General features: G+C 49.7%; 1 protein-coding gene across 2 annotated transcripts; it reads left to right on the top strand.

The window, feature by feature from the left end:
* The first annotated feature begins 105 nt into the window (after positions 1-105).
* AKAP8 (A-kinase anchoring protein 8) lies at positions 106-17,912 on the top strand. 2 transcript variants are annotated; one of them, XM_004008462.6, is made up of 14 exons: positions 106-184; positions 3,075-3,113; positions 4,556-4,588; positions 5,117-5,393; positions 5,844-6,327; positions 6,860-6,989; positions 7,230-7,276; positions 8,367-8,400; positions 10,259-10,346; positions 12,209-12,350; positions 12,706-12,799; positions 13,252-13,382; positions 14,513-14,608; positions 16,253-17,912. In XM_004008462.6, exons 1-14 carry the CDS (start codon positions 166-168, stop codon positions 16,688-16,690), a joined length of 2,052 nt encoding a protein of 683 aa, XP_004008511.2. In that variant the 5' UTR covers positions 106-165; the 3' UTR covers positions 16,691-17,912. The 2 variants fall into 2 exon arrangements, with proteins under 2 accessions (XP_004008511.2, XP_042105695.1); XM_042249761.2 differs by having other exon boundaries at positions 111-885.
* Positions 17,913-23,838: the final 5,926 nt, after the last annotated feature.

Below are 23,838 nucleotides of genomic sequence, written 5' to 3' on the forward strand. Positions count from 1 at the left end.
GGGGTGATAAAGGAGGGCCCGCCGTGAACTACGGCCAATGGTATCGCGTAGCAGGGGTGACGTATGCGCCTGGTCTACCATTAGAGGACGGCGGGAAGTGCGTTGAGCGCATGCGTCCTGTGATAGCCTAGAAAAAGGAGCTGCTTGGCGGGCGGAGCTGAAGACATGGATCAGGGCTACGGAGGTTGGTGTGGGCGACTCTGCGGGGTGGGGCGGGAAGGTGGTGTCCCGGCACAGTTCCGACGCCGTGCAGGGGGCCGCGGGCCGGAGACTACACCCGAGCGCGGTTACCGCAGTTCGGTCTTGGTGGAGAGGCGGCCGGGGCGCGCGCGCGCAGCTCATTGGACCTCGGCCCTGTCGTTCCCGGGGCGCTGCGTGCGGATTGGCCGACAGGACCTGAGCACGTTGGCCGAGTTCGGCGGCCCGACGCTGGGGCGGACTTCGGGGGGCGCTTCAGGCATTCGGCGCAGTTTCAGTTTTTCACCCCCGGCTGGGTCGGCCGGGCCCTGCCGAACCCCGCCGCTCGCAGGCCCGGTGTCTCTTTCGGAAGACGCCACAAAATGGCGGCGCCGGGAGGCGGAGCTATGACGGGATCTCGTGGGGCGCGCGGGGTCTGTGGCTTGGGACCGAGACGGGATCGCTGCCTTTTCCCGAGCTGTCGTGCCTGCCTGTCTGGGAACCTGCGGGGTTGGCTGGGGCCTCCGTGTGGCACAGGAGGTCTGGGGCGCTGGTCCCGAAGGCCGTGTGGGCGGCGCAGGTTCGGACCCCTTGCCGCCAGTCGGGCGGTGCAGAGCAGCCGGGCCTAGTGCAGCCTCTGCGGTTATCAGCCTCACTGGGCGACTGTCGCGGACCTGGCTCAAGCACATCTGGGACAAGACACTGAGGGTCAGATGCGGGGTACCTTCTTGATCAAAGCCTGGAAACTCTATGTGCTCTGGGGTCGTGACAGACTGGTGGTTCTCCTAAAGGTTGTCGTCTGTGGTGGCCTGGAGACGCCAGAGGGGCTGTGTGAGGTGGAAAGTGCCCTTTACCCACTTGGATTTCAGGGCCTGCGGCAGGACGGACCTCGAGCGACCTGCTCTGTTTCTGGAATCTGAGCCTCCTAGGAGGCCTTTGCTGCTTGCTGGAAGCCGCGTTTACCTGCAGGGAATAGTTGGAATATGCAGGACTGGGCTTGACCCGGCGCGGATCTCTGTCCTGGCTTATGAGGTTCAGACACGGGCGATCAGATCTTGGCTGCCGCAGGGAAGGCGCGTGTTTTGAAAGGGCAGCATTAGCAGGAGGCCAGCAGCAGAAGCAGAACGGTCCTGGTGTCTGGTGTGCCCGGGTGTCTCCAAGGTCGTTGAGTGGTTCAGCCTGGTTCTCTGGTCTTTTCGGCAGTCAGATTGGATCTCACCCTTCTTTGCCTGCTTCCCTAACCAGATTTTCCAGCTAGTAATAATCCTGCCTTACCTGTGCTCTTAGCTTAGAGGGTTTACACCCTGCTCCCCTTCTACCTACCAGAAAACCTTTTCAGATTCGGTTTAGGTGCAGCGGCCTCCCAGAATCCTTCTGTAGCTTTTCCACCTAGAGTTATTTCCTAAGACTTGTTGCGGTTTAAGAGTTGCTCGTTGGCCCTCGGAGGCACCTCGATCTGGGTCCAAGTCCTCCTCTTCCTGCTCCTTAACATGTTCTTGGGCAAGTGACTTATCCTCTGGAACCCCTGTGTACCACAGAGTGAACAGTACCTATTTCAAGGGTCTTGAGGTTATGTGAATGGTTTATGCTTTTTAGTTAGACCAGTTCCACAGAGTTGGTCAGTTGCTGTTAGAATCACTGCTCTGCTTTTCTGCTGCATAGACGTGGAAATCTGTGTGACGGGAGATAACCTTCAGCAGGGTGACTTCAGTTCAAGTCCCATAACGTCTGAGCCTTAGCTCCCTAGCTCCCTCTGAATGGCATTCTGGGCTCACCAGCTGAGTGTCAGTCTCGTGTGGGCATACAGTAGGCATTCATCTAATGGTTTGGATTGTCTTGGTAGGAACATTCATGCTCCGTTGCTAACTCACGTCCAGCTCTTGCAACCCCACGAACTGCAGTCCACCAGACTTTTCTGTCCATGGGATTTTCCAGGCAAGAGTACTGGAATGAGTTGCCATTTCCTACTCCAGTCCTGGTAGGAGAGAAGGGAAGTATTTGAGAGAGAGGAGGCTTTGCAGAAGTGAAGTCATTTGGCAGGTATGAAAGGTTGCCTGTGCCCAGCTCAGTGTCAGGCTGGAAACACAGGTAAAGAGGGACCAGATAGATGCTGTCATGGGAGTGTCCAGAGGGGCCGGGGGAGCCACTACAGAGAGGAATGCCATCTGATGCCTCAGGACCAGGCTGAAGCCCTGGGACGTCAAGGCCCAGAGGAGCATTGGAGAGTTCAGAGTCAAAAGAAGCGAGGCCTGCAGAGACACAGCTGTTGGCTCCAGATAGTCAAAGTTTATTCCCAGTTAGGCGGTTCTTCCCTGGTGGCTCAGAGGTTAAGCGTTTGCCTGGAATGCGGGAGATCCAGGTTCAATCCCTGGGTCAGGAAGATCCCCTGGAGAAGGAAATGGCAACCCACTCCAGTACTCTTGCCTGGAAAATCCCATGGAGGGAGAATCCCTTGGAGGGAGGAGCCTGGTAGGCTACAGTCCATGGGGTCGCAAAGAGTCGGGCACGACTGAGCGAGTTCACTTCACTTCACTTCATGGCTGCCTGAGGGGGCTGGGGGTGGGGACTGTGTTCTAATGGTGAGTGAGCTGGTAGCTAGTCCTGTGTCTTCCTTAGTTGTGGGTTGAGGCTTAGGTCAAGGTCCCTCAGCAAGCGATGGACCAAACTGGCGCAGAGGCCCATCCCCCTCCTCTTTTTTCTGCTTTGACCTCAGGCAGGTGGAGTGTGATAATGCAAAAGCCAGCTGTGGGATGACTTTTAGGGGGGCATTGTTGTGGTTGTGCTGCCTTCTTGTAAGACTGGCACTCATCTCCTTCAAGGAGATTCCTTTATGCTCCTCAGAAGCACTTGTTCTCTGGTGTGACAAGTATGACTGTAACTCACAAATATGTTCACAGGTTATGGGGCATGGAGTGCTGGACCTACCAACACCCAGGGTAAGTGAGACCTGCTTGTCAGGGAGGCATGGGCTACCCGCCCCCAGCACTAGCATGAACATAGCTGGAACCAGGAAGCCTTTTTTGTAAAGGGCCAGATAGTAAATTTTTTTACTTTGCAGGCTATATGGTCTCTATAGTGCAGAAGCCACCATAGACAGTTTATAAACAAGTAGGTAGGACTGTGTGCCAATAATGTTTACATAAAGACACTGAAATTTGCATACCATGTGATTTCCATTATGTCATCAAACAGTCTTTATTTTAACAATTTTTGTTCTATCTTAAGTAAATAGTCGAGGGTATAACCAAAGATTTTTATAAATAATACTTTCCAGTAGTTTTAGGCTTATGGGATTGATCAGATAGTACATAGAACTTCATATGCACACTCACAGTCTATCTTCGACTCAGGCACAATTTCCTTTATTATTATAGTTAGCAGAATGTGTTACAGTTTATAAGCCAGTGTTCATACAATGTATGGTCTATAGTTTACATTAGTTTTTACTCTGTTGCACAATTCTGTGAGTTTTGACAGATACGAAAATGTGTCTTTTGTCAGAATTTGCATGCTATGAAGTATTATTTTGACTTTTTTTATTTGTTTGTTCCCCAACCGTTTAAAAACATAAAACCCATTCTCAGCTTGTGGGCCCTACAAAAACAGGGCTGTGGACTGGATTTGGCCCTAGGCCCGTCCATGGACCCGGCTCAGGAGTCCCCATCCTGGTACTTAGTGTGTTTGAAGAACTAGAATGTACTCTCTGGTGGGCGAGGTTTTCTGCTTTTTGCCAGCATTTGTTCCAGGGGATTGGTTGAAGGTTTCCTTTGTTTTCTGAGCCTGGAACTTGGCCCTTGCACCACTGGCAGCAGGGTTGCTTTTGAGTCACTTTTCCACCCATCACCTAGTGTCCCAGCAGGAGGCCTTGTGTGTTGCCCAGGCACACGATGTCCCCTGTTCAGTTGAGCTGGGGACGTGATTTTCCACCAGTGCACTCCGTGCTGTTGGCGGTGCCTTAGATCTGGCGCCTGGTGAAACTGGCACTTTGGAACAGCTCTGCCTGGGGGCCTGGCCTGGCAGCCTCTTCGCTGCTGGCCCACGCTGGATGAGCTTCCCGGAAAAAGACTGTAGTGTCCTTTCTGTTGCCCTAAAGGACAGCTTCCTTAGGAGAGATGCCCTGGTTACGCTTAGCTGAGCATTTCTGTAGGAAATGAGTTTTACAGCTAGTGGACCCCACCTTTCCTGACCTCAGTGGGCAACCAAGGGTGCCTCCTTGCAACACTGACCTAGCCACCCCCAGCTCTGGCCCTGTGGATAGTGGAGTGAGGTGATGACCGTCCTTCAGTGCCTAGGCTGGGGTCGGGGTGAGGAACTACGTCTCAGATGCCTTCGTTTTGTAAACCGAAATCTTGTATGTTTTTGTTTCTTCTAATTTAAGGTACATATGGAACTGGTGTGGCCAGCTGGCAAGGTACGCCCTTCTAGGGGTCTGTGGGTGGGTGAGTAGGCCTCTGACCAGCTACCTCGAGGGGCTGGGGTGCAGGGACCCCCATCTCCCATCCTTGGTGTGCTCATGGTTGTCCTGAAGCCTCAGCAGACTGGGTCTGAGATATGGGGGAGGGCTGGGGGCAGCGGGGGAGGGCTGGGGCAGGCCTCCGAGGGAGCTTGCTGGAGGTCGGGGGTAGGGAGGGTTGTGGTGGTGGTCTGCTCTTTGGTGGGTCCATCAGTCTTCCAACTGCCAGCTCCTGGGCTCTCTGGCTTTGGATGAGAACCAAGTCTTATGATTCGGTATAGAAAACCCACCGCTCAGAGTTGAGGCCGTGCCCTCCTGCCACCTGTTGGCAGGTGACGTGTGCAGTGCTGGGGCAGTGGCAGCAGCCCTTGGTCCCCGGACCCTCTTTCTTCTCCATAGGCGGCGGGTGCTCCTTGCCTGACTTGTCCCCCAGGGACTGGTCTTGTAGCTGCTGAGATCTGACTTAGCTCTTCCTCCCTCCATCAGGTTATGAAAACTACAATTACTATGGTGCCCAGAACACCAGCGTCACCACCGGAGCAACTTACAGCTACGGCCCAGCCTCATGGGAGGCCACCAAGGCCAGCGACGGCCTGGCGCCTGGGGGCCCTGCCATGCACATGGCTTCTTACGGCCCAGAACCATGCTCTGACAGTTCTGACTCCCTCATCGCCAAGATCAACCAGCGTTTGGACATGATGTCCAAGGAAGGAGGAAGGGGCGGGAGCAGCAGCGGTGGGGAGGGCATGCAGGACCGGGAGAGGTGATTATAGACCTGAGCCCTTCCCGAGGGTCCCGGGTGCCCCGCTTTGTATAGAGGGAGTGGGCACCTGCTCGTCCTGGGAGGGCTCTTCCCTAGCTCCCTCCACAGTGTAGGCCAGATAAGTTGAGCCTTTATTGGGGCAGAGGCATTTGGTAGGACTTGCTGGTTTCCTGGGTGGTGGGCCTTAGGGCATGGCCGTTAGCTCAACTGTGTAAGACCCCTTACGTCTGCATCAAGCACCCAGCATCTTCTCCCTGTTTCTGTGGCCAGGGTTTCACTCCCCTTGTTCAGTGGTGTTTCAAAGGGATTTGGTCTGTTTTACTTTGTGAGCATCTCGGAGGGGTGCGTGGCAGTTTGGTTTTGCTGCTCTGAATGTAGGGAGGTGTGCTTTGCAGGAGGTGTTGAGATGGTGCCTGGACAGTATGGTGATGGGTTGTGCTTTCTTTGCAGCTCCTTTCGCTTCCAGTCGTTTGAGTCCTATGATTCCAGGCCTTGCCTGCCTGAGCACAATCCCTACCGCCCCAGCTACAGCTACGACTATGACTTTGACCTGGGGCCCGACCGCAATGGTGGCTTTGGTGGTCAGTACAGTGACTGCCGGGACCCAGCCCGTGAGCGGGGCTCCCTCGATGGCTTCATGCGGGGCCGCGGCCAGGGCCGCTTCCAGGACCGGAGCAACCCCAGCACGTTTGTGCGCAGTGACCCCTTCATGCCACCTGCAGCCGCCTCTGAGCCTCTTTCTACTCCGTGGACAGAGATGAACTATGTGGGTGGGCGGGGCCTTGGCGGCCCCGCCCCCAGCAGGCCCCCGCCTTCCCTCTTCTCCCAGTCCCCGGCCCCTGACTTTGGCATGATGGGCGTCCAGGGTGCAGGAGGTTATGACAACTCTGTGCCCTATGGGTGTGGCCGGTCACAGACCCGGATAAGAGATCAGGTGAGCCTTTGCCAAGTTCTAACCTGCCTTGTTTGCGTTTCTTTTTATGTGTTTATCTTCAAAGTATTTTAGAGATCGTACCAGACCTTATGTCACTTTTTGTTTTTAAGTGCAATTCAACTTCTAGTGAAAATGCAAAGAATTGTGCAACCTTTGCTCTTCACTACTGTGTTATTAAGAGTGTTTCCATCATCCCGGAAAGAAACCTGTCATTTCCTCCTCTCTCCCTCAACCCGTGGCAACAGCTAACCTAGCTTTTGTCTCTAGATGTCCTTCTGGACATTTCATATGAATGCAGTCGTGTAATACGTGGCCTTTTGTGTCTGGTTTCATTCACTCAGCATAAAGTTTTTGTGTTTTGGCAGGGGGGTGAGGGTGGGAGAGGTTCCAACCGTGGTGTCTTCCTTTGCTTTCTGAAAGACCTTTCCTGCTCTTGTTCTCTGACCTTACAACCCCTCTGTTCTTCATTGCTCTGGGGACAAATGGGGACCATCAGAGTAAGCAATGCATGAGAGTGTGCTTCTGTTTGTAGCCTCGGCGGAGAGGGTTCAATCGCTGCGGCCCAGAAAGCTTGGGCAGGAAACGGAAGCAGCTGCAGATTTATGACGAGCCTGACACCAAACAAGCTCGAGCTGACAGCGAAGGAGATTTTTCTGAGAACGGTATGCCCTGGGGCCAGCAGGCCAGTGTGGGTATAAGGTGGGTCGGTTGCGTGTTTGGTGCTCTGCCTGCCTGTCTGGACAGCGCACTCGGGAACTCAGTGGCGTGTGTCACTCGCACTCCCACAGTCCCCGCTGTAGTCAGCATGAGCGCAGTCACTCTGGACAGTGAGTTTGGGAAGTGAAAATGGAGTGGGCCTGCTGCCAAGGGGCTGACTTTCTTTATTCCTTTGTGTTTGGTAGATGATGGAGCTGGTGACTTCCGCTCAGGAGACGAAGAATTCAGGGGTGTAAGTTCGCCTTTACTGATCAACCTCCAGTGTTTCTAGTCTGGGTTTTCCTCCTTTAGTGTCTTCCTCACAGAGAGGCAGCAACAGCTGCTGTGGTAGATTCAACTCCACCTCATGAGTCGATTTAATAATCAGACTTGCAGCTCGGTTTCTGAGAGTTTTCCACTTGAAACAATCCTTGTTTTCCTGAAAGCGTTCCCAGCCCTCTCCCCAGCCATTCCTAGGTCCTCACAGTGATGTGCCCGGCTGCCACATGGTAACTGCAGTGGCCACGGAGGCTGAGGCTTTCAAATAGGCACCGAAGACTCGTCTGCTGCCAGCTCTGTGCTGGTGCTGAGTTGCATCCCTGTCCTTCAGCTCTTAAAACCGGTCATGTGAGATGGGTGCCGGAGGCTGGCTCTTAGCCAGGACCAGGCACAAGCACCTGGGGTGCAAGCCTTTGCCGCCTCCTGCAAACTCTGATCCAAGTCTGGGGCAGGACCTGGAAATCTGGGCGTATGAAACTTCATCCAGGGGCTTCTGATGGTCAGATGAGCTTGGGGGAGGGGAGGAAGTCCCTGGTTACAGTGACTTTTCGGCTCTTCTGATTGTCTTGCTTGTCCCTGTCTAGGTTGTTTAGATCTTGTTGGGGATTTCTGTATACCTGCTGATAGATCTGTATAGCAGCTTGATGTCTAAGGAATGGGTTCAGTTACATGAGTTTCTGTCTATCTGGCTTGTTATAACCTTTGGTAGATGTAAACAAGTAGCTGGGCAATGTCATAAAGCCCATTTTCAGGAGAGAGTGCTAGGACTAGCTCTTTCTACAAATTGGGGTTTCTTGACATTGTTGATGGGTGAACTTTTGGTATTCCATGCAGAACTGTGCGTTTGCCAGAGATAATTCTCTAGCTTTAAAGCTAGTCTGTGTCTTTAATTTTAAAAAAGCAAGTTAGTTGTTAGCACAGAGCCTCAGAAGGCAAGCGGGACTAGTGACAGGACACTCAGGCCCTGGGTCTTGTCCTGATGCTCTATGGCTATGTTCCTGGTGGCTGCTTGTAGAGAGCTCTAGAAATTCCACCTCACAGTGTGCCTTTGTGGCCTTTTTCAGGAGGACGAATCCTTTGACTCCGGGAGGCAAAGAGGTAGGCACGCCCCAGAATCCCTTTGAGCTTTCTTGTGTCTGCCCAGCTGCCCTGTACTCACTGCCTGACGCCCAGCCACCTGGGCTTCCGAGCAAGGTTGGAGGAGGGGCTGGAGGCTCAGGGCAGAAGAGGGGCCGTGGCTGCCGGGTGGGCCTTGGCCTTGCCACTAGCTCTGAGGCTTTGCCTTGGTGTTTGCAGCAACACTTGCTGGAAATAGGTCTGCTTGCCTCACTCAGTGCAGGCCCTGGAGGCCGGGGGAACTCGTCTCTGGGTGTCTGCAGTAGCTCTAAGCGGTAGGGAAAAGAGTCTCAGAAATGCAAGAGAGAAAAGAAAAGGCGCCCTCCAGCCTGCCTTCTCTGTTCCCCCGCTGGCCAGTGCAGGTCGCTGTACTGTTTGCTCCTGGGCTTCATTCTGTCCACAGTCCCCTTGCTTGCCAGGCCAGGGCCATGCTTCCGGCCCCTGTGGTGGAGACACTGGCACAGGGTGGGGCAGAGATCAGACGCCTGCCTGGGAGGGGAGCCGGGGGTGGGGGGGCAGCCTGGATCCTCCAGAGGTAGGCACTGCTCAGCAGGCCCCAGCAGTTCCAGCGTGAGAGACGTGAGAGCCCCAAATGAGTGGCAAGAACAGAGCACCATTAAGCCCTTCAGGAGGGGCGTGGAGAGACAGCTACTTGCTTCTCTCCTGGTCCCATGGGTACGTCCATAGCTGGTTTCCCACAGGCTGCTCCCATTAATTATGAAGGCCCTGACTTAAATGCTCCTTCTCTTACATGTTCAGGTTTAGCCAACCCTCTGAGGTCCTCCTGCCCTGTTTATTGAGGCAATTACATCCATAGCATGGGACCACAGAGCATTTAGCGGCTCGTGCAGCGGGGTAAATGCTAAAGCAAAGGTGACATGTTTATTGCGCACAGGTCCTGCTGCCTACCTGGGATGACTTTGCTATTAAACAGCAGTAATAGTTTCAGGCAGTGACCTCTTGCCAAAAATCCCACACGCCCTTTTGAGAGGCTTCTGAGCAGCGCACACCGGTCGCCATCTTCGTGGGACAGTCTCGTGACTGGCATCAGGGGTAGGGGTTACAGTTCAGATGCTTATCCAACCTTGTTTCAGCGTCCGGCCCTGGCCCTGAGCCGCGGTGAGGCAGCCTGGGCCAGGCTGCACCTCTGGGCTGCACGGCTCTCTCCAGAGCTCCCGCGCTGGCCCCATGGGATGGACAGAGGACCGTTTGGTCTCTTCCCATTTTTATTTCTGGGATTGCTTCCTGCATATCGCTGGGAAAACCAGAGATTGATGGTTCTGGTGAGTGGGAGGTAGAGTCCAGGCCAGCAGGGATTGTCAGACCTGCTGAGGCCCTAGCTCAGAGGAGGCCGGCAGGACGGCTGTCACGGCCCACCTGGAGGTGGGGCGGAGGGCGGCAGAGTGGCTGGCGTCACTCTCTAAGGCCGTCCAGCTGCTGCCTGGGGAGAACCGCTTCTCTGTCTCCTTAAGTCACATTGGGAGAAGACCCAATGGTAGGGTGTTGGACTGGAAAAGCAAGATAGGGAAGGACAGAGCAAGTGGGCCGTAGTGTGAGTGGGGTGGGCGGGCCGTGTCCCTGGCCCATCCCAACCTTATCAGGCCCTGGGGGGGAGTGACGTGACTCCCCTGGGAACTGCTCAGGGTTCTCATCAAAGGCCCACTCCTTTTGGGAGCCTTTGACAGCCCCTTGCTGCCTCAGGGTGTCCTGACCCTGCCGTGCGTGGAGGGCGCAGCAGGGCATGGGGTATGGTGGCACAGCTGTGGCCCCCGTCAAAGCCCTGGTGCTCACCGCCTCTACCGGCGCCTCAGAGGGTCTGGAAGGGACTTCTCTGTTGCAGGAGAGAAGGACGACGAGGACGATGAAGTGAAGAAGAGGAGGGAGAAGCAGAGGAGGAGAGACAGGATGCGAGACCGGGCGGCTGACAGGTGAGGAGGCAGATGAGGCGGGCGCTGTCAAGGCTCTCCTGAGCTCCGCTTTCTTCACTCTGTAGTTGGGGGGGTGAGGGGCCTGGTCACCTCATTTCCACTCCCCTACCCCCAGGGCCTGACAAGGTTGGGACGAGCTGGGGAAGACACGGCCTGCCCACCCCACTCACACTACGGCCCACCTGCTGTCTGTGTCCTTCCCTGTCTTGCTTTTCCTATCCAGCAGCCTGCTGTCTGACTCTGGGTGTGTGTCAGGAAAGCCTGGTCGGGTCGACGGGAGACAAAGCTTGGGAAGCACGCCGAGTCTTAGCCTTGCTGGGGTTGCTTGCCCTCCTGTAGGCCTGTGAGGAGTTCCCTTGTCTCTTGGCTATCATTCCAGACAGGTGAAGTGTATTTAGCTGAGCTGCCAAGGTGTTTTGGATGCCTCGTCCATGTAAATCCAAACCGCTTGTGGAGTTTGACATGTATAGATGTTAAACCTCAAGATTTAAAAGCACCAGTGCAAACCGCCAAGGGCATCGGTGTGGGCACACTGTCCTTCTCCTCATAAACCACTGGAGTACATGGTTGATGAGGCCTTTACCAAGCTGGCTACTTCCCTGTGCGCAGGTTCTCTTGAAGACTTGAGAGGAAATCCTTGCCCTTAAGGCTCAAATGGGGGTAATGGTTTTCCTGTGCTAGTAACACTTAGCAAAAGAGCAAACAGTAGAGGCTGGAAAGTGGGGTAGGAGGAGTTCCAAGTGTTACAGAATTCACTGAAATCTTATCTTTAAACAGATGCATAAAAATGACGGTCATTCTAGATCTGTTTTCATGCCACATGGGAACTGAGATTACCATTTTAAAAGAATCTTTAGACTGCCCTGGGCTTCCCTTGTGGCTCAGCTGGTAAAGAATCCGTCCACATTGCGGGAGACCTGGGTTTGAACCCTGGATTGGGAAGATCCCCTGGAGAGGGAACGACTACCCACTCCAGGATTCTGGCCTGGAGAATTCCAGGGACAGTCCATGGGGTCACAAACAGACACGACTGAACGACTTTCACTTAGACTGCCCTAGTGACTGAAGATCCTCAAAAAAATTGGAGAAGTTGTCACAGGGGAGGTCAAGATGCAGCAAAGAAGCGAGGCCTGTATTTCTTTGGTGGCTTCCTGACAATTGTGCACACAGGGCCCAGGAGATTTTCCTCTTCACTCCTCTTTCGGGAGTATCTGCAAAGGCAAGGGTGTCTTGTGGCACTTGTCCAGCAGAACTCTGATTTGGCAGAGGAGGATTCCTGAGTGCCACAGCGCCTCTGCTCTTAGACCCCATGAGGAGCAGAGCTGAGGGAAGCAACACCTTGCTCTGTGCTCTGGGGGTTTGGGAGTCTGTCTGTAGGGTGCTCTCCCCTTGTCATACGGCATGCATATATCTGGTGAGATTTTGAAAGCGCACAACAAAGAAACCTCAGTTTTCATCTTTAGGTATGATGTGTCCTTCCATTGAGTCCCATTGGAGAACTGAGATCATGTGAGTTTTGAATTTTGTGAGATCATCAGGAATTCTGTGGTACTAAATGGGGTCAGTTGTCTTGTATCTTCCAAGTGGCTGCAGAACGAAACATCTGAGACGCTATGGAGTTGGGTTCTAGGTCCCCAGAGCAGTGGGCTAGAGACTTAGGGAATCCACAGTTCTGAAAAGTCTCCACCTGTTTGGGCCAGAAAGAGTGGTATGGTAGAGTGCTACAGGAATCATTTTCCTGAAATACTTGAAAGGTTGCACTCTGATTCTTAATGTGGAGAAACTTGGAGTAACTGTTACTCTGATGCAGAGATAAGCTGGTTATCTCCATCACTGCTTTTCTTTTTGTCTTCCTTCTCCAGGATTCAGTTTGCCTGTTCCGTGTGCAAGTTCCGGAGTTTTGAAGATGAAGAAATCCAGAAGCATTTGCAAAGCAAGTTTCACAAAGAGACACTGCGCTTTATAAGTACCAAGCTGCCTGACAAGACGGTGGAATTCCTCCAGGTAAATCGCACTTAGCCTCCATCACGGCGTGTGCCAGTGATCCTACAGGTGTTGGCTACCCCATAGAGAAGGGAAGCCTAAACTAGGTCAAGACTTCTTTTTCCAGAATAGCAGTGTGCAGGTCCCTGAGGCAGAAGGACAATGAGAGTTCCACTCATTGTAGTTCGCACAAATTCTGCCCATGGAGCTGCTCTGATGGCTGTCTTCCAGTCCTGAGAGCAGCTGAGATAAGGTTGTCACCACCCACCGTGGGCTTGGCAGTCACCCTTGATGAGCTGCCTCTGATGCAGTTGAAAAAATACCCACGTGCGCCTTCCCCCCTCATTTCATTTGGTGCATCTCCCAACCTCTCTAGGAATACATTATAAACAGGAATAAGAAAATCGAGAAGCGGCGTCAGGAGCTGATGGAGAAGGAAAGTACAAAACCAAAACCAGATCCTTTCAAAGGTGAGTTTCGATCTGAGGTGGGGGGTGGGGGGTGGGTGTTAGTCCAGATCACAGAGCCCAGGTCAGGGTGGTTGAAAATGGGACAAAGAGAAGACAAATGGGAGGGGCGCTTAGCAAGGGAAGGAGACCTTCATGTGTGGCCTAAGGTAGCTGACAGCTCTACAGGCAGCTTGTTGGGGTGCTGTTTAAGCACTCTGATGTTTTTCCTCCTTAGTATGAAGAGGAAGGACCAAAGGATGAGAAAAGTTAAAAATAAAGTTCGCAGGTGTGGAGGCCGTGTGTTCTGTCTCCATGCACCTGCTGGAGGGCAGGTGATGTGTGTCTCAGATTCTGTCCTAACCGAGTCCTTAGGGCCATGGGGAGAAACTGTGAGCCCTGATGGGGAGTTAGTGGGAGAGAAGCATCACTTGGATGCCGACCCAAATCCCACAAGTCTGGGGTGTTGTCAATAGGGATTGGCCAGGAGCACTTCTTCAAGAAAATAGAGGCTGCTCATTGCCTGGCCTGTGACATGCTGATCCCGGCGCAGCCCCAGCTCCTCCAGCGGCACCTGCACTCTGTCGACCACAATCACAACCGTCGGGTGAGTGCCCCCCTGGTGTGGGGTGGGGCAAGCAGTCCTGGCTGCCAGTGCGAGGGGTTCAGCACTTTGTGTGTGCATGTGGAAGTTAACTTCTTTAGGGGCTTTTGCCATCAGTCCATCATTTCATGAAGTGATTGTAACATGTACCCAGTTTCTATTAAAATGTGAGGAAAATGTCTTGCTTAAGATTGACTGGAAATTTTCCTGGGTTGAGAATATTCCCTGTAAGTCACATGAGTAAATTCCCCAGCTGCTGAAAAACTAGATTTCTTACAAGGTGAGGCTGAGGACCACCCATAGCAGAATAGTCTGGAGGACTCAGGGTCAGGGATTGGTTTGATCCTTACTAGCTGATGGGGCCTGAGGCTAAATGCCAAAGTATTGACAGCTTTTTTTATTTAAATAAAGGGTCAAACTGTAAGTATTTTTAGCTGTTGCAAGCCATCAGGTCCCTGCCTTAACTTGTTAATCCTCAAGTCTGTGGCTGATGGGCAGAAACAGCCACAGGCCTTAAGTAAAGGGAATGGGTGTGGCCGCGTCTGGCCTGCAGGCTCTAGCTTGCCAAGCCCTGGTTTAACATCTCTGTGGTTAGTTTACCTGACTACCAGATTGGAGCTACCTACCCGCCCATCATCTCCTGGTATTACTAAAGACCAGACAAAAACCATTGTACAAACAAGGGATTATCATCTGAGTTAAGCTCTAAAACAGTCAAGTGTTTGCAGCATTCAGACTTTTCCTATAGAATTTACTTGTAAAGTCAGTATAACTCAGAAAACTGAAAAGAAAAAGCTTGCCCTTTTCCCCTACTGAGTCCACCTAGCTTCTGATCTGTAAATGTTTTTATTTTTTCCTTGCTTGTATGCGTGGTACTTGGACATCAGTGGTGTGCCTGCACTTTTTAACGTCTTAGACTTATCCCCACTATTTCACAGACTCAGTTCTGATTCTTCTCCAGTGCTTGCTTGCTTTCATTCTTGGAGTCCAGTGCTTGGAGACTTGCCATACTGAAGAAAGATTTTAGTTGCATAGGACGAATCTCAGAACAACTCAGTGTACCCAGGCTGGTTTATTCTCTCGCTCCTCTGTGCACACCATTTTTAACAACTCATGTTTGATTCCCTTTGTAGTTGGCTGCTGAACAGTTCAAGAAAACAAGTCTCCATGTGGCTAAGAGTGTTTTGAACAACAGACATATAGTGAAGATGCTGGAAAAATACCTTAAGGTTTGTGCTTCAGAGTCCAGTAGATGGGAAAAGCTTTGGAAATGGAGGATGAACTAACTCTCTGGGTTTGGAATTCTATTCAAAGTGCAGTATTTAGCATTTCTGAGTCTTTTGAAGAATTGAGAGATGTTGGAATGTATCAGGCTTGGGGATTCCACAGTTGTGCATTCCCTGAGACTGACTGCTTGCCTGGGAACTCTGGGAAATGGTCCTACTTGATTAATCTGTGCAGTGGTGCTGACTGTCACCATGAGAAAACCAGACTGTCTCTCCATAAAATAGCAACCCAAATGATGGTGAAATGCTCACAACAAAACAGAAAACCAAAGTAGATGGTCATTCTCCATGTAGATGCTAAAACGTGTTTTTGCTGGCAGAGACAACCGACGTAAGATCGGGAACAAGCGAGAGGGAAGGGCTAGCGGTGCCATAGTATCAGGAGCAGAGTAATCAAGAAAACGCCAAGGAGGATATCCTGGAGAGGAGTCTGGTTGGAAGAGTCTCTGGTTCCTCCTTTGGAAGCCCATTTTGCTAAGTGCTCAGACCCATGACTTCAACATTTGGGGCTGGCAGTTCGGATTCAGCATAACCTGACTAGGACGTGTTTGCCCTCTTCTCAGTTATTAATTGCTTCAGTATTTGAAGATTCATTTCATCCATAAAGGGATAGAATTTAAATAATCTGTGTAAGAACCATGACTGATCAGTGTTTTACCTTGTGGCTTAGACAGTCTTAAAAGTTTCTGGAGTCAGCTGTTAACTCAAGCTTCTAAATACTTGGTTTTGTTTTGGCCCTACCTCATAACTTGTAGAATCTCAGTTCCCTGACCAGGGACTGAATCCAGGCCATGGCAGTGAAAGCTCAGAATCCTAAGCATGAGGCCACCAGGGAACTCCCTACACACCATTATTTTTTTGGTATGTGCGATCTTAGTTTCCCCAACCAGGGATCGAACGTACATCCCCTGTAGTGGAAGCTGGGAGTCTTCATCACTGGACTGCCAGGAAAGTCCTAAGCACTGTATTTTAAAACATTTTCTGATTACTGTATAGTAACTCTCATTTTCTTCACTGTAAAAAGGGGGTAACCTTCATGCCAGGGCTGTGTGCTTAAATGAAACTTTAGAAAGAGCCTTGGGACTTTTCTTGGTGGTCCAGTGGTGAAGAATTTACCTTCCAATGCAAGGGATGCTAGTTTGACCCCAGGTCAGAGAACTAAGATCCTACATGCCACGTAGCCAGAAAATCAAAATACAAAAGAGAAGTAGTATTGTATTAGATCCAATACAGACTTTTAAAATGGTCCACATTTTTAAAAAAAAAAAAGCCTGAACTTCCTGTTAAAATGAGGTTTATGGGTTTTGGGGTTGTTTTTTTTTAACTGGGTTGAGAGTATCTATGACTTTTTAAACCTTCCCTCATCATTGTATGCTTGAATAACAAGTATAAAATAGTACTCGTGAAGCTTTTCTGAGATGTCTTTTCTGAGCACGTATAGGATGGACTCACTTGATATGATTTAAAATGTTTCTCTTGTTGACTCTGCCCATCATGAAAACATGATCTCCCAGCAGCCTGAGCCTCAGTCTCTCGTTTGGACAGTTGTTTAGACCGCACTAACCTGGGTTTCCTCTTGTTGGCCAGGGTGAAGACCCTTTCACCAGTGAAGCTGGTGATGCAGAAATAGAAGGAGATGAGCATTTAGGAGGTGAGGATAAGGAGGAGACCCCTGAGGAGGTGGCAGCCCAGGTCTTGGCTGAAGTGGTTACGGCAGCAGTGAGTGCAGTAGATGGGGAGGAAGCTCCTGCTCCAGAAAGTGGGGAGATGCCTGCCGAACCGGACGGCCCCGCAGACACGGCTGAGGCCACCAGTGGTCCCCACCCCGAAGCAGAGACTCCCTGCAGAGTGGCACCCGGGAAGGGCAGCGCTGAAGCAGAAGCTGGAGGTGAAGCTGCTGAGGCTGGAGTCGTAGCGGAAGCCGTGGCAGCAGAGCCAGAAAGCACCTCGACAGTCACAGCTGCTGCCGAAGCCACAGTGGGGCAGACTGATGCAGAGCCCAAAGGTGCTGCTCCCGCAGAGTGACCCTCCTTCCCTGTTTCAAGGGATAGGCTGTATGATGCATTATGCTCTCTCCTCTGGCTTCTGAGTAGTACTAGGGTATGTGATACTGGAATATTATTTCAGCAAAGAGACACAGCCATTTCCTTCAGAAAAGTGTACCTCACAGGCTTGTCTCACAGAGTCGTCTCAAGGCTTTCTGCCTTGGTGTGAAGGCTGCAAAAGTTGTACATTCCCCCAAGTGGCTGTCTTTACATCTCTCTTTACATGGTAGTTGGAATAATAAAATTTGGATAATTAGACTTTGCTGATGCTTTGCTTGTTAAATACAGCCACTGGCTGAATGCACCCCTTTTTATTATTTTTTGGTCGGGAGCAGTTCAGTACTAGGATGTATCTTGCTTTATAAAGCTTTTACTGTTTTTGTTAAAAGTTTCGAGAATTTACTTTGGCTTTGGTTTTTGATCTCTGCTTTTGTGGTACACTGTGTGGTGTGTGATCCTCCTTCACAAGAGGTAGCAGAATCTTGGTAACATGTGATTTGATTCTGTCACATCAGTGAATTCTCAAAGTCCTGAAGAATCTCACACGTGAACCATTGGAAGCACACCTACTTACCCTCAAGAATGAGGATATTTTGCCTGGGGCATTGTTTCCCAACTTTTAGTCCTTGGTGAATCACCTTTGCAATGTTTTACCTCATTTGTGACCCACCTCTGCATTACTTCAGGGTTTCTTGTTTTTCTTTAAATTGAGTTACTTTTACTTAAATATATTTAAAAAGAAAATTTGATGTCTTGTGAATGGAAAATCAATATAAATTGCCATAGAGATACCTATCTGTGGAAAATGAATAAACATTTTATTTTAGATAAATATTCCTTTGGAAGTTTTTGAATCTGTAAGAAAGAAAAGCTAGCATGTGTTGAAGGTTAGTAAGCAACAGTTACACTTTCATGTAATCAAAAGAACTGGAAGATTAACCGCCCTTTTGAAATGGTACTGCTGGGTCTGTTTGCCTGTAGGCCTTTGAGCTGTCACACTTAGGAAGGCAGTGGCCAGTGGACGTTAGTAGAAAAGAGGTGATAGAAAAGAGAGCGCCTGTTGTATACCAGGTGCTGATTCATGACAAAACTTAGGTATGTGCACTGCTCTCAAGGAGCCTTATTGGAGACTTGAGATGGGTATTTATGGAAAAGTCAAATGGTAGAACTAAGAACAAATAAACTGCTTAGTAAGCAAGAAACAGTGCCTCTGAATCTTTTCTGCTCATCATTCCTTAATACTGCATTTGTTTTTGTTCAGTCACTAAGTTGTGTCAGACTTTCCAACCCTGTGAACAGCATGCCAGGCTCCCCTGTCCATCTCCCAGAGTTTTCTCAGATTCATGTCCATTGAATTGGCAATGTTATCTAACCATCTCATTCTCTTCCAGCCCCTACTTTTGCCTTCAGTCTTTCCAGGATCAGGGTCTTTTCCAGTGAGTCAGCTCTTTGCATCAGGTGGCCAAAGTATTGGAGCTTCAGCATCAGTCCTTCCAAGGAACTTTCAGGGTTGATTTCCTTTAGGATTGACTGGTATGATCATGCTGTCCGAGGGACTCCAAGAGTCTTCTCCAACACCACAGTTTGAAAGAATCAATTCTTCGGTGTTCAGCCTTATTTATGGTCCAGCTCACATCTGTATAGGACTACTGGAAAACCCATAGCTTTGACTCTATGGACCTTTGTTGGCAAAGTGATGTCTCTGCTTTTTAATACACTAGGTTTGTCATAGATTTCCTTCCATGGAGCAAGGGCCTTTTAATTTCATGGCTACAGTCACTGTCCACAGTGATTTTGGAGCCCGAGAAAATAAAACTTGTCACTGTTTACATTTTTTCCCCATCTTGTTTGCCTTGAACTGATGGGACTAGATGCCATGATATTCATTTTTTGAACATTGAGGGTTTGGTTTTTTTCTTTTTTTTTTTTTTGAACATTGAGTTTTAAGCCAGCTTTTTCACTCTCTTTCACCCTTATCAAGAGACTAGTTCCTCTTCACTTTGTGCCATTAGAGTAGTATCATCTGCATAGCATCTGAGGTTGCTGATATTTCTCCTGGCAATCTTGATTCCAGCTTGAGCCTGGCATTTCCCATGATGTACACTGCATATAAGTTAAATAATCAGGGTTACAATACATAGCCTTGTCATACTCCTTTTCCAGTTTGGAACCAGTCAGTTCATGTCTGGTTCTAACTCATTTCTTGACCTGCATACAGTTTTCTTAGGAGATAGATAAGGTGATCCGGCATTCCCATCTCTAGGAATTTTCCACAGTTTGCTGTGATCCACAAAGGCTTTAGTGTTGTTCATGAAGCAGAAGTAGATGTTTTTCTGGAATTCCCTTGCTTTCCCTATGATCCAACAAAGGTTGGCAGTTTGATCTCTGATTCCTAGGCGTTTTCTGAACCCAGCTTGTACATCTGGAAGTTCTCAGTTCCAGAAGCCTCGAATGTACTGCTGAGGCCTAGCTTGAAGGATTTTGAGCATAACCTTACTAGCATGTGAAATGAGCACAACTGTACGGTAGTCTGAACATTCTTTGGCACTGCCCTTAGTTAAGGTTGGAATGAAAACTGACCTCTTCCAGTCCTGTGGCCACTGCTGAGTTTTCCACGTTTGCTGACTAACACTGCATAGACATGGCTTAGTCACAGGTTATGCATGCCCGTTGAAGCTTGTTCTCTTGAGGCAAAAGTGTCTGAGAGAGAATAACAAAACTATGAAACTCGGTTTTTTTGGCCATGCCATGTGACTTGGGGGATCTTAGTTCTGCAATCACCGGTGCCCTCTGCAGTGAAAGCGTGGCGTCCTAAGCACTGAACTGCCAGGGAATTCCCTTGGTTTTCTTGTAAAATTAATACAAGGCCTGCCATTGAATCTGAATTTCTATTACGTTCTTTTACTCCCACCCTTACCACCTACCCCCAGTATGAAATGACATGGTTCATTTTATTCTCAAATTTAGGTTTAAATCAGGCCCTCATTCCCCAAGATGGGGAGTCATTACTTGGTTGCACAAAATGATGTCCTGATATGCCTGAGATGACAGGAGTAAGTTGCAGGCTCACTCATTGGAAACGAATATTTATCAGTTTTATCTTCTCTGTAGGGGAGAAACCTGAGAGGGAAGTTAAGTAACTTCTAAGGCCCCACATTAAAGGTGTGGGAATACTGTGACATCCCAGGGGGCTCAGTGGTAAGGAATCCACCTACCATCCCTGGTGCAGGAAGATCCCAATGCCTCGGAGTGACTAAGCTGTGACACGTCTATTGAGCCTGTGCTAGAGCCCGGGAGCCACAGCTAACTGAAGCCCGCAGACCCTAGAGCCTCTGCTCCACAACCGGAGAAGCCACCGCAGTGAGAAGCCCACGCGTCACGACTAGATGAAAGTCCGTGTGGCAACGAGGACCCAGCACAGCCAAAAAGTTTAAAAGTTAGTTCAAAGTCCACCTTCCATGCATGGGACACAGGTTCAGTCCCTAGTGGGGGAACTAAGATCCCACGTGCCATGGAGCAATTAAGCCTGAGTGCTTCGGGGCCCACGAGCCACAGGCCCACAAGCCACAGCTGGAGAATCTGCACCACAACGAAGATCCCACTACCCACAACTAAGACCCAATGCAGCAAAAAAAAAAAAAAGATGTGGGACTCTGAAATACTGAGATGAATACACAGGCCTGTTTGGGACTTCCCTGGTGATCCAGTGGCTAAGACTCCGAGCTCCCAGTGCAGGAGGCCCAGGTTCAATCCCTGGTCAGGCAGGGAACTGGATCCCACGTGCCGCAAACTAACAGTTTGCATGCTGCAACTAAACAACAACAAAACAGGTTTAGAGGATGTATTCTCTGCCGCTGCTGCCGCCAAGTGGTTTCAGTCGTGTCTGACTCTGCGCGACCCCATAGAGGGCTGGCAGCGAAAAAGTAGTCTTAAGAATGTCAACCTATTAATAGTTTCAGCTTTAGGTAATACTGTGGGTCTGTGTGATCTAATTGGGTTTTTATGAAATTACTACAGTTGCTAAAGAGGAAAAAATACAGTGTAATAGGGGACTTCCCTGGTGGCTCAGATGGTAAAGCGTCCGTCTACGATGCAGGAGACCTGGGTTCAGTCCCTGGGTTGGGAAGATCCCCTGGAGAAGGAAGTGGCAATCCACTCCAGTACTATTGCCTGGAAAACTCCATGGACAGAGGAGCCTGGTAGGCTACAGTCCATGGGTCGCAAAGAGTCGGACACGACTGAGCAACTTCACTCACTCACAGTTGCTAAAGAGGAAAAAGTATAGTGTAATAACCAAAGTGCTCACATAATCAGTATTTGTCAATCTTCTGTTAGATTTTGGACCATAAAGAAATCACGTCTACTGCTGAAAGTGATCCTGGCTCACCAGAAAGGAGGCCAGGAGTGATTAGACAGGTACCTCAGAGTTCGAGTAGAATTTTAGAACAAAGTAGAAGAGCCTTTTAGAACTGGGCCACTTCCTTTATCTTGTACCAGGACCCTGAGGCCTATGAGGTTTAGTTGGTTTTCTATAATCAGACTTAAGAGTCGATGTACTTCCTCTCAAAACGCCATCTGGTTGAGTGTATACTTTATATGCATTTGAAAGAAACTGGAATTCAGTTAGGGGATAACATAATGTGTTGGGATAGGGAGCAAATCTGTCCATTCTCACAGGGCTGGTATCAGAATTAAGTGAGATAAGGGGACCTGCCTGGTGGTCCAGTGGCTAAGACTGCACTCCCAACGTAGAGGACCAGGGTTCCTTCCCTAGTCAGGGAACTAGATCCCACATGCCTGAACTATTAATATGTGTTTACCTGCTGCAGTGAAGATCCTGCCTGCCACAACTAAGACCCAGTGCAGCCAAATAAGTATTTTTTTTTGATTGTATAATAAATACTTGGCACTATTGAAAAAAAGTGGTTTCTAAGGTTTTCTCCCCCAAGAGGTAAAATTCATGTGACAAAATGGGCTGGTAACCATTTTAAAGCTCATAGTGCAGTGGCGTTTAGCACACCCACAAAGTTGTGCAACCATCACGTGTAACTGGTTCTAAGACATTTCTCTCACCCTTCAAGGAAAACTCCTTATCCACCAGTAGTTTCTCCCCACTCCTCCTCCCTCGTCTCCTGACAACCACTCATCTGCTTCCTGTCTCGGCATTTATCAATTCTGGTCAGCTTCTTAAGTAAGCACTCGTGTTTTTGAGGTTCCTCCATGTTGCAGCCAGTATCCGTAGTTCATTCCTTTATATGGCTGAGTATCCCATTTAAGGACACACCACATTTATGTATCCAGCTGTAGCATATACACAATGGGATATTCAGTCATGTAAGGGAATGAAGTATTCATTTATTCAGCTGGCTTTCCAGGTGGCCAGAATCCGCCTGACAATGCAGGACACGCAAGTTCAATCCCTGGGTCAGGAAGATCCCTGGGGGAGGAAACAGCAACCCACTCCAGTATTCTTGCCTGGAAAATTACATGGACAGAGAAGCTTAGGGTTGCAAAGAGCTGGACATGACTGAGAGACTGAGTATGCACACTGGATGTCATGTGGGATCTTAGTTACCTAATGAGGGGTTAAACCCATGCCCCCTGCATTGGAAGCATGGAGTCTTAACCACTGGACTGCCAGGGAAATCCACTGAGTACCTTTTCTGGGGGAGGGGGCTTTGCAGGGTCTTTGTTGGCGAAATCGGGGGCTTCTCAAGTTGTGGAGCACAGGACCTAGAGCACACTTTCTCTCTAGTTGTGATGTGCATTGGAAGGCTGATTCTTAACCACTGGACTACCAGGGAAGTCTCTGAGTACCTATTTTCAGTTTTGCAGGGTATATACCTAGCACAGAAATTACTGTATCATATGGTAATTCTTATGTTTAAAAATTTGAGGACCCACCCACCAAATTTTTTCATAGCAGCTGTACCATTTTCCATTCCAAGCAATTTGCAAGGGTTCCACTTTCTCTACATCCTTCAGTTCTGTTCAGTCGCTCAGTCATGTCTGATTCTTTGTGACCCCATGGACTGCAGTCTGCCAGGCTTCCCTGTCCATCACCAACTCCCAGAGTTTACACAAACTCATGTCCATTGAGTCAGTGATGCCATCCAAACATCTCATCCTCTGCCGTCCTTCTTCTCCCACCTTCAATCTTTCCCAGCATCAGGGTCTTTTCAAATGAGCCAGTTCTTCGCATCAGGTGGCCAAAGTATTGATTGGAGCTTCAGCTTCAGCATCAGTCCCTCCAATGAATATTCAGGGCCGATTTCCTTTAGGATGGACTGGTTGGATCTCCTTGCAGTCCAAGGGACTCTCGAGAGTCTTCTCCAACACCACAGTTCAAAAGCATCAATTCTTCAGTGCTTAGCATTCTTTATAGTCCAACTCTCACATCCATACATGACCACAGGAAAAACCACACATGACCACAGGGAAAACCATACCTTTTGAAGTGGTATCTGTCTCACTGTGAGTTTTGTTGTTGTTGTTGTTGTTTTTTTTTTTTTGACGACACTGTATGGCATGTGGGATCTTAGTTCCCTGACCAGGGATTGAACCTGGGCCCGTGGCAGTGAAAGCATGGTGTCCTAACCACTGGACTGCCAGGGAACTCTTTTACTGTGGTTTTGACCTACATTTTCCTAATGACAAATGATGTTGGGCACCCGTCCATGGGTTTTTGGTCCAGTCCAATTTATCTTTTTTTCTCTGTTGCTTGTACTTTGGGTGTGATAGTTAAGAAATCATTGCCAATTCCAAGGCTGTGAAGACTTACCCCTATGTTTTCTGCTAAGAGTTTTATGGTTTTAGCCCTTACATTTAAGTCTATGATCTATTTTGAATTACTTTTTGTATATGGTAGGAGGTAGTCCTGCTGCTGCTCCTGCTAAGTCACTTCAGTCATGTCCGACTCTGTGCAACCCCATAGATGGCAGCCCACCAGGTTCCCCATCCCTGGGATTCTCCAGGCAAGAACACTGGAGTGGGTTGCCATTTCCTTCTCTAATGCATGAAAGGGAAAAGTGAAAGTGAAGTCGCTCAGTTGTGTCCAACTCCTAGCGCCCCATGGACGGTAGCCTACCAGGCTCCTCCATCCATGAGATTTTCCAAGCAAGAGTACTG

Source organism: Ovis aries, chromosome 5, assembly GCF_016772045.2.
Source record: "Ovis aries strain OAR_USU_Benz2616 breed Rambouillet chromosome 5, ARS-UI_Ramb_v3.0, whole genome shotgun sequence".
NCBI lineage: Eukaryota > Metazoa > Chordata > Mammalia > Artiodactyla > Bovidae > Ovis > Ovis aries.